General features: G+C 40.4%; 2 protein-coding genes across 5 annotated transcripts in view; both read right to left on the minus strand.

The window, feature by feature from the left end:
* dnajc14 (DnaJ (Hsp40) homolog, subfamily C, member 14) overlaps positions 1–10,078 on the minus strand; it is a 248,787-nt gene that overhangs the window by 51,300 nt on the left and 187,409 nt on the right. The window lies entirely within an intron of this gene.
* The window catches only part of nemp1 (nuclear envelope integral membrane protein 1), a 10,351-nt gene continuing 2,315 nt past the window's right edge, over positions 2,043–10,078 (minus strand). The window contains exons 3-6 of the mRNA XM_048618998.1: positions 7,718–7,811; positions 7,048–7,162; positions 3,438–3,663; positions 2,043–2,220 (exon numbers count right to left, since the gene is read on the minus strand). Coding sequence (XP_048474955.1) covers positions 2,043–2,220; positions 3,438–3,663; positions 7,048–7,162; positions 7,718–7,811 — 613 coding nt within the window. The remainder of the gene's footprint in view (positions 2,221–3,437; positions 3,664–7,047; positions 7,163–7,717; positions 7,812–10,078) is intronic.

The raw sequence follows: 10,078 nt of genomic DNA on the forward strand, positions 1-10,078 counted from the left end.
AAAAGAAGGCCTATGGCATGCTTCCGTTCATTGGAAGGGGTATTGAATACAAGGATAAACAAATTGTGCTGCAGCTTTACAGAACTTCAATTAGGCCACACTTGAAATATTGCATTCAGTTCTGGTGACCACACTACCAGAAGGATGTGGATGTTTTGAAGAGGGTACAGAAAAGGTTTACCCAGGATGTTGCCTGTTATGGGGGATTTTAGCTATGAAGAAAGATTGGAATAGACTTGGGCTGTTTTCACTAGACTACAGGTGGTTGAGGGGCGGCCTGATAGAAGGTTATAAGATTGTGCATGGCATGTGTAGAGTGGAACGTATGCAGCCTTTTCCCCGGGGTGGCGGGGTCAGGTACTAAGGGACACAGGTCCAAGGTGTGTGTGCGCGCGTGTGCATGTGCGTATGTGTGTGCGTAGTAGTTTAAGAGCGACGTGCGGGGCAGGTTTTAACCACACAAAGGGTGGTGAGTGCCTGGAACATGTTGCCAGTGGTGGTAGTGGAAGCAGACAATAGCAGCATTCAAGAAGCACTTCACAGTCTAAGCTGTCCAACCACAACACACAGGTGTAAAGATATTGCACCTGTCCAACATGACACCAAGTGTATGTTGCAGAAGTCAAGCAAAAGGTCTTGAGCAATAACTAGAATTTTTCTTATGGGAAAGAACCAACTTCTCTGATATCTTACCATGCTGATGGACGTGGTTAAAACTAGGAAAAACTCTTTTGCAAACTCAGTCTGTGAAAGCAGCAGGCTTGATGGGTCAGATCACCTTTTCCTATTTCATCTTTTAAGCTTTTCTGGGTTTTAATCAGGAGTTGGATACAGTGCTGATACACAACTTGCGTGCACCAACCCACAAAAAAAAAGTGCATTTACAATCTGCAATTTCTGTACACACCAAAATACTGACACAAGGATCATGTTCCTTTTATTGTGTTTTGTAATTGTGAAATGAGGAAGAACTGTTTTAAAACAAGTGTTTTGAAAGGATGCCTGCATGGTTTGAAAGCAAGTAAGCCAACACTCTTGGCAAGCATCATAAATAGCTGAAATAAAATAAAGAACGTGGATGCTGGAAATCAAACAAAAACAGAAGTTGCTGGAGAAACTCAGGTCTGGCTGCATCTTTGGAGAGAAAGCACAGGTAACATTTCGGGTCGGTGACCCTTCTTCAGAAGTCATGCTGTCTAGGAAAAAGCTGGTATATGCTGAACAGAGCCAGGGTGGGTGAAAGGAGGAAGTGATAGGTGGAGACAGAGCCCAAAGGGGAGAGAAGGACAGGGAAAGGGATTAATAAATGGTGAGCTAGGGAGAAAAGAGCTGCTGACGGGGACCTTTACGATACTTAACATCATCAAAGGCTACCATCTGCCACGTGAGTTGGTCTCAAGTAATTGAACAAGTTACAGAGAAGGGATTTGATCTCCATCAACTTAGGAGCTGACACTCGATTGCAGTCAAACTCGCTTCAAACCTGAAGAAATCCAGTTAATTTTTCCTTCAGCAGTTGCTGTAAGTGGAATTCCAATTGACAAATCAAACATTTTACAAGTGAACCAGCTGTCCTGTGCTTCTTGCAAATCAGTAGAAGCATTTGGAAAAGGAAAGCCAGAAGTCTACTCAACTGTCTATCCAGTTTTTGTTTCCCCTCCTTCCACGTGTTGTTTCCTTGTTTGTACATCCGTATGTATGTGTATAAGGGCGTTTATATCAGGTAAATTGGGGAATTTTGCGTACTTTAATATTTTGAACGTTTGTGACGACTGCAGGAATAGCAGAGCTCGATTACCAGCACACTACCCCAAGTGAGTTGTGACACAGATCTCAGTTGTGAGATCAAGGGCAGATAATTAACTAAGGCTTGGATGTCTCTTTCCACAAAAGGTAGAATGAGAAAAAAAAAGTTATCCAGGGTCTTGCACATCAATCAACTACCAGCTCAAGGGCCTGAAACAAGCCTTTTGCCCACATTTCTTCGAGAATAGAGAAAGAAGAAGAAGAAAGGGTATTTAAATGCATTTTAAAGACAAGCATTACCTCTTTGGTGATGAAAGTCTGGACACCATTTTCCACGCATTGAATTCAGGGCTACTGCAGTACTGCTGCAGCTCCACCAGGGCTTTGTGTGTTTCTACTTCTCCTTGCCTCTGATATTCCTCCTCAGTTAGAAGCTTTCGGGGCTTTGGTTTGCCTCTTACCTTGAACACTTGTCTAAAATTAGAGTTTAAAAAATTATGAAAAAGGTCGCCAATTTTATTTAGGAGTTTTTTTTCTTTTCTCCAATTCCAGGGTTTACCTTGCGACAGTCAACACTTTCTAAGCTCATTTCCCCCTGTTCAATATATACCTGAAATCCCCTCATTTCAAGAGTGTGTTTATTATACACTTAAAAATTATTTGAATTTAGACAATCAGAAGGACCAGTCTATCAACTGAATGGGAACCTTATGGGAAATTATTTTTCCAAGTTCTCGATTCATTTTAGGAGTCACTACACAATCTCAAGGAGATATAATGAAATTGTTTCCAAACCTTCACCTGTTTACAACCTGCCCTAGGTGCTGTCTCCACATTCTTCTTTCATTACATTGCAGTGACATGCCTATTAAGTACAACACCAACAGGGTCAGCAATGTAAGCAAGACATCGTCGCATGGCAATACAGTGTGGAAATGTGCATTCTTATTAAGCAACTCAACTTAAGAATTCATTGTTGGGATGTGGGCATTGCTGGTTAGATCAGAATTTAACATCTATTCCTAACTGCTGTAGAAAAGGTGGTGGCGAGCCACTGCCTTGAACATCTGCAGTCCTTGGGGGTGTGACTCAATGTCTTATATTTATAATTTTTACCTTTTTGAAAAAAACCAATAGTTCCAATAACAGTCACCTGAATATGTAGTGAAAGAAACACAGAACAATTCCTGAAAGTTATTTGATACTGGTATAAAGACACAAATTGGTGTCATCAAAATGCCTCTTCCTGAGCTCCATCTCTAAGAATCATCTTAAAACCTACCACATCAACCAAGCTTTTAGTCACCTGGTTTTCTTCATGGGCTTGGCAGTCATTTTGTGACTGCATCTCTGAAGTGCCTTAGGATGTTTTTCTATATTAAAAAGGGACTACATAAACATTTTATTGTCTCAAGTAGAAATGCAAATCAAGACTTGGATTCAAATTCCATTCTCCTTGTTAGTAGCTCTACATCTAGCACTGGGGTCATGAGTCATTTTCCAAAACCAGTGTCAAGATATTCTCGTCAATAATTAGTTTTATTCTTCATCCATCTGCTCTGTATCAGAGTAAGGTCAATGTGATTCACTTTTTCCAGACAACAGGGCAACAAATCTGGTTGTCCATTTACCCACAGCTGAACATCCAGTTATTTCAACTTTAGGGAATAGTTTCTACACAAAACACTTACTTGTATGCAGTGTACGTCCACCTAAGTGGGCGCTCTAGGTTCTTGATGCAGAAAGCTACAATGATGAGTGCCAGAGCAACTTGTCGTACTTGGATACCAAAATAGATTAATAACAGTCCAATGAGTTGTAGGGCCCAGTTTAGAAGATTGACACTTCTGTCCTCCTCCAGTGGGCCATACTTGTAGCAGACAGCAAAACTGATGATGGCAGATATTGTCACATAACCTGAAACATCAATAGTACAGGAAGAAAAACCTTCATAAAATTACATATCTGTTTTAGCTTCATAATCTGTATGTCACAATCTAGATCATTTCTCAGCTGTGGTGTGCTATTAACCAAAGGCTACCAGGAGGCAGGTAGACTCAGCACTACTATTTGGCAAAGTGAGGGGGCTGGCAGAAGAATGAAGGCAGAATAGAGTGTTAAGGTACCTTTCAGAATTACAAATGTGGTCCTTTACCAAGGCCAGCTGTTGTTTTTCTTAACCCGCTCTCCCCCACCTCGACCCCAGACAGTGGGAGCAAGATTGGGAGTTGCAGTGGTGAAAAAATTTTTTGTTCGCAACCAAGCAGGATGCTAGCCAGAATGAGTTTCTGCTGGAACAGAATTAAAGAGTCACTAAAGTGGGCGTTGCTATTGGAGGAAAGTGGTGGCATAATGGTAATAGCACTGGTCAAATAATCCAGAACCCCAGGCTAATGTTCTGGGGCACTGGCTCAAATCCCATGATGATGCAATAGGAATTCAATAAAAATCTGGAATAAAGCACTAAATAAAGCCTAATGGCTACTATGTAAGCCTACTGTCGATTGTCATTAAAACTCACCTGGTTCACTAATGCCCTTTGGGGAAGGAAATCTGACACCCTTACCTGGTCTGGCCTAAATGTGACTTCAGACCCACAGCAATGTAGCTGACTGCCCTCTGAAATGGCCCCAACAGTCCAGTCAGTACAAGCAGCAATTAGGGACAGGCAATAAATACTAGCCTAGCTGGCGACACCTACAAAAGATTAAAAAAAAAAGTTGGCTCAAGGATACTCCAAAGACAACATGGAATAATTTTCCACAATTACTGGCAGATTCAATTTAGCAATGGCAGGGAGAAGGGGGCCTGCTGAAAAGCTTGGAACTTATAGCCTTAAGGCTACATATTTGCTGGAAGGGTTATGTAAAAGTTAAAATATATCAAAGTATTCTTGTCCCCCCTTTGTTCATGGAATGTTGGCGCCACTGGCTGGACCAGCATTCGTTGCCCATCTCTAATCGTCGCATGAACTGACTGGTTTGCTGGGGCCATTTCAGAGGACCATTAGCAGTCAAACACTGTGCTGGGGGTCTGGAGTCACACATGGGCCACACTAGGTAAGGACGACATTTCCTTTTCTAAAGTACATTAGTGAAGCAGATAGATTTTTACAATTGATGATAGTTACACAGTCAGCATTAGGCAAGCATATATTTAGCTGTTCATTAACTAATAAGTGGTACCTTTTCTCTGGCTTAGCGTATTAGTTGCCTGTTATGCAATGTTTGGTCCATCTTAACTTTAGCTTGTTTTTTCACAATTAAAGTATTAAAGCACAAAATTTGCCCTTCAGTTATTTCTGTTGGACACTGAGGAATTCATCCCTTAAAAAATGTTAATTGGTCTCTTCAAGGATTGTAACAATTGCAAAGGAGGGAAAGCAACAGGAAGGATTACCAAGCTCCTTCTCAATTTACATACTGCCTGCTGCTGACAAAAGCAGTGTTAAATGTTGGAATCGCTCACCTAGCTAGCTCGAGTATGATATGACTGAGGAGACAGAAATGTTTTTCCAAGTTTCAAAATCTGCATTTTTGCTCTTTATACCACTGTCCTCCCACGTGATACACACCAGTTCCCTAGCCAAAAAATCCACATGCTAATGACTCAGTGATATTAATGCATAAAAATCAACAACACTCTGAATTTGTAAATATTTTCAAGCAGAAGGACTGTGCTTTGAGAAGCAAAACACTTGCTGGTTCCAGTTTATTGCAATAATATCTGGTTTCTCAGAGTAACACGTAGGTCCATCTTAAAATAACTTTTTGGAGGATTTAAATTCTGACATTAGATAGTCTGTAGTACTTCACAGTTAATAGGACAATATGCAGTTTTATAGTGATGAGAGAGTGTTGTATCGTGCAACTGAAATCATTGAATAACATCTAAATAAAAACATAAGATTAAATGCTGTTCTATAACCAAATCGAGAAACAAGTAAATTATGCATATGATTATCCGCCACAGCTGAAAATTTAAAAAAAAATTGGTGAAGTTTCAACTCTAGATCTGAATTGCAATTAATTGGATAAAGTTAAACAAGCACACATACACAAATTGGCCAATTATACCTCTTCTGCTGTGTGCAATACCATGGCTATTCTATTGACAAATGCCATCATGTGACATTTATAATGCACCATCAACTATCCCACATAATGGAAGCAGAAGCGGCTTGTACATACTCCCAACAGCTCAGTGAGCTTTGGCTGCTTTCCCACAAAGGCATTTGTAAAAATGCTAGAGCTGGAGACTTTCTATCTGGTCCCTCACACAGCACACAAATCAATTAAACCAAGTTCTCCTCTGGAAATATAGCTCAGAATTTGATGGAGGCTGTTTGCCTCATGCCACACTTTTTTGGAAAGGATAAAATACTTGGGAGATAAAAGTTCCAAAGATGATAGAACAACATTTGAGGACTCTGCCTCAGTTCTGTTCATCCAGTATCATAGGTGGTACGGTTTTATATCTGACACGCGGATGGTATGAGAACATAGTTTCAGGATATCAAGACAGGGTGTTCATCCTTGGTTATTAACCTCAACACAAATATTATACTATTGAAGTAATGGTCTGAAGGCAAAGTCACTAGTTACAAAATCCTATTGACAAAGTCAGAGTAAAAACTATCATTTTATTAATAGAAGCGTAGAGAATGGAGGTCATGTTAATCTTGTTCAATGTTAGTGGAAGTATCATGTGCAGTTCTGGATACCACACTTCAAGAAAAACATGGATAAACTGGAGAGAGAGTGGAGAAGGTTTACAAGAATGTTTCCAGGGATGAGAATCTTCAATTCCAAGGATAGATTGGACAAGTTGGGTCTGTTTTCCTTGGAGAAGAGAAGGCCAAGAGGACATCAGATAGAAATTTAAAATCATGAGGGGTCTAGACAGAGCAGAAAGGGAGAAAACTCAAAGTCAAGAGTGAGGGGGCACAGGTTTAAATTAATTTGCAAAAGAAGCCAATGTAACACTTGAAAAACCTTTTTCTCACAACAAGTAGTTAGGATGGAATCCACTGTCTGGAAGTGTGGAGGAGGCAGATTCAATAAAGGCATTCAAAAGGGCATTGGATGATTGTTTATATGTAAACAACATAAAAGGTTATGGGAAGAGACAGGGGAATAGTACCAAGGCACGATGCTCATTCAGAGAGCTGGTGCAGACACGGGCTAAAATGGCCTCCTTTTGCACCATGAAAATTGAGATTTTGCAGGAATCAGCCTACTGGGAATTCATTTTCAATGAAATTCTACATCTACTATATTAAAAAACAGTAAACCATCTCACCTAAAACATACTGCCAACACTCTCTTAGCAGAAAACGTAAGTTCCTCAGTGTCACTTGGATCAGATACAGAGACACAGACCAACCACCTGCCATCAGCAAGTAGAGAGAACTTTTCTGCAAAGTAAAAGGGAGAAAAAAAAAATTTGAAAAGTTAATTTTCTTTGGTGTTTAATTACATGGGGAACATTCATCCTGGATCATTGAACAGTCAAAGCAGTATTTAAATACAGAAGGAAAGCTCCAACCATTCTGAACAGTGAATTTTGTTCTTCCCCAAAGTAATCTTCACAACAATCACTTAACCAGCAAACTATCACATTCAAATACACCAGTGTCTTTGGTAAAACAGTAATTCAGAATGTCTACCTAGCTTCAAGTAAGGCAGATGTATACAGCACAGAACTCCTCTTAATTCAGCATATTGTAATTTCACTAAAAATTTTTTGAAGACAAAATTCACACTGGTACAGAAATGGCTCCTGTTTGGAGATTGGAACACTTATCACAGATTTCACCTTGTGCCAAACATGCATTATGTTTGGAAACACAATGCGACAACAGCTACAAAGTGTGAAAATATTCAGATATTCTTCATCATTGTCCCAGGTCATGCTCACAAACAGAATCAAGTAATTTTTTCACACTGGGAAAAGTTGCTCACCAACCTACCTTGGGGAATAAACGAGCGAGGACAAAGACGAGAATGATGAGTGAAGCCAAAACTCCAATACCCATTCCTGTTGTATAGAAGAAAAGCTGACTTCTGAAAGGAAGAATGTCAAATACATTTGATCTATATTTAAAACAGCAACACCAACATGAGAACACAATCTCCCCTGGCACCAGCTGGTATCTTCTACAAAATGCAAAAGGCCATAAGTTATAAACAGACTTCTAACAAAACTCTTCTCGCAACAACCAAAATTCAAAACTATCTGGCCTCCTTCCCTTAAAAAAAGAAAACTATCAGGGAAGAAAAAAAAAAAAAAAATCACTCCTTCCTGTTGTGTCAATTTTCAAAAACAAGGCGGCAGATTACTACCTGAATGACTGGAAATTGGGAGGGGAGTGTGCAGCAAGACCTGGGTGTCCTTGTGCACTAGTCACTGAAGGTAAGCATGCAGATGCAGCAGGCAGTAGAGAAGTCAAATGGTATGTTGGTCTTCATTGTGACAGGTTTCAAGTACAGGAGCAGGAATGTGTTGTTGCAGTTATACAGGGCCTTGGTGAGGCCACACCTGGAATATGGTGTGCCGTTTTGGTTTCCTTTTCTAAGGAAGGATGCTCTTGCTCTCTAGGGAGTGCAGCGAAGGTTTACCAGGCTGATTCCGGGGATGGCGGGTCTGACGTATGAGGAGAGATTGACTGGGTTAGGATTGTTTTCACTAGAGTTCAGACGAACAAGGGGGGGGATCTCAGAAACTTACAAAATTCTAACATGACTGGACAGAGTAGATGCAGGGATGATGTTCCCGATGGTGTTGGTGTCCAGAACTAGGGATCACAATATGAGGATTCGGGGTAGACTATTTAGGATGGAGATGAGACACATTTCTTCACCCAAAGAGTGGTGAGCGTGTGAAATTCATTACCATAGGAAGTAGTTGAATGTATTCAAGAGGTGACTAGATACAGCACTTGGGACCAATGGGATCAAACGTTATGAGGAGAAAGCTGGATTAGGCTATGGAGTCAGACGATCAACCATCATCATGAAGAATGGCGGAGCAGGCTCGAAGGGCCGAATGGCCTCCTCCTGCTCCTATGTTTCTATATTTCCTATATTTTCTTCCCAACCCTCAGCACAACATTCCAGTTCAGAGCTCGATCAGCTGACTGATACCAGGCCTCTAATCCAGAGCCACTCACTTGACGGCATGGAAAGGCAGCAGGGGCAGATTCACTACATTCTCTCCATTCTAAAATTCATGCAAGCAAGCAAGCCCTACTCAGATTGAAATTCACAGGATTGGGCATGAGCTTCAGTCATGATGTAGCAATAAGATGAAGACAACTGGTCAGATTCTATTAAGAATTCAAATCAATTATACAATGGCTCCTTGGAGAGTGAGACATGCAGAGGTGGTTACAGCCAAATAGGTCTCTCAATGAGATAGCAAAATTTGGAACCACCAAATCAGAAGGTAAATCTGGAAATGTCAGGGATGAGGGAAGTCTGAAAGAGATGTGGGATCAAGCCAGGAAAGGAAAAACAGTCTCTATCTTTGAGGTGAAGAAATCTATCACTCCTCACATTTGGTGCTGGAGACAAAAATTAAATTGAGTATAGGGATGAAGACAGCTGTCATTCACTATACCCTCCAGTTAAACAAGAAGAAAAAAAACTTAAGATTTTAGATGAATAAGCCAGATCTAGTGGCAAACAATCAAATGAAAGCAAGAGGCTACTGAGCCTGCAAGTTCACTCATCTATTCAAGTCAGACCATGACCAATCTCCATCCCAACTCCATTTATCTGCATTGATTCTGTGTCATGCAAAGTTGGACAGGAATGCATCTGTGGAGCTTCTTCCACTATCTTCTCTTGGTTCTCTTTACCCCATAGCCTCACACACACTCTCCCCTTACCACACCTACATTTTACTCTAAGGTCTGAGTTTTCTGCATAGTTAGTTGCAGAATACAATCCTTTCCATCCTTAAAATGTTAAAGAGCCTTGAACTCAACTACAACCAATATACTCACTTTAGGCCTAGTATTAATTTGTCAAACATTTATCTTAATGTCTAATTAATGACTGTTTACTTTTTTAATCTATTAAATTTAACACATTTGGGTAATTATGCTGATCTATTTACATGTACTCATTTACCTTTTAAGCTTAAAAAGGTATAACAAATGAATTACTTAACTGAGTTCGACGTTCTGCAGTTTCTTCCTGGGCTTGTTGTTGATGTCAATTTATGACATTTTCCTCACCTCTGTCTTGGTGCTGTTGTTTAGCTCTTGCATTGCGCTTAACTGTGCTGCCCATTCTGATGCGCTTTACTGCAAATGCCATTGCTGCTT

The sequence above is a fragment of the Rhincodon typus genome, chromosome 41, assembly GCF_021869965.1.
Source record: "Rhincodon typus isolate 14 chromosome 41, sRhiTyp1.1, whole genome shotgun sequence".
In the NCBI taxonomy this organism is placed as follows: Eukaryota; Metazoa; Chordata; class Chondrichthyes; order Orectolobiformes; family Rhincodontidae; genus Rhincodon; species Rhincodon typus.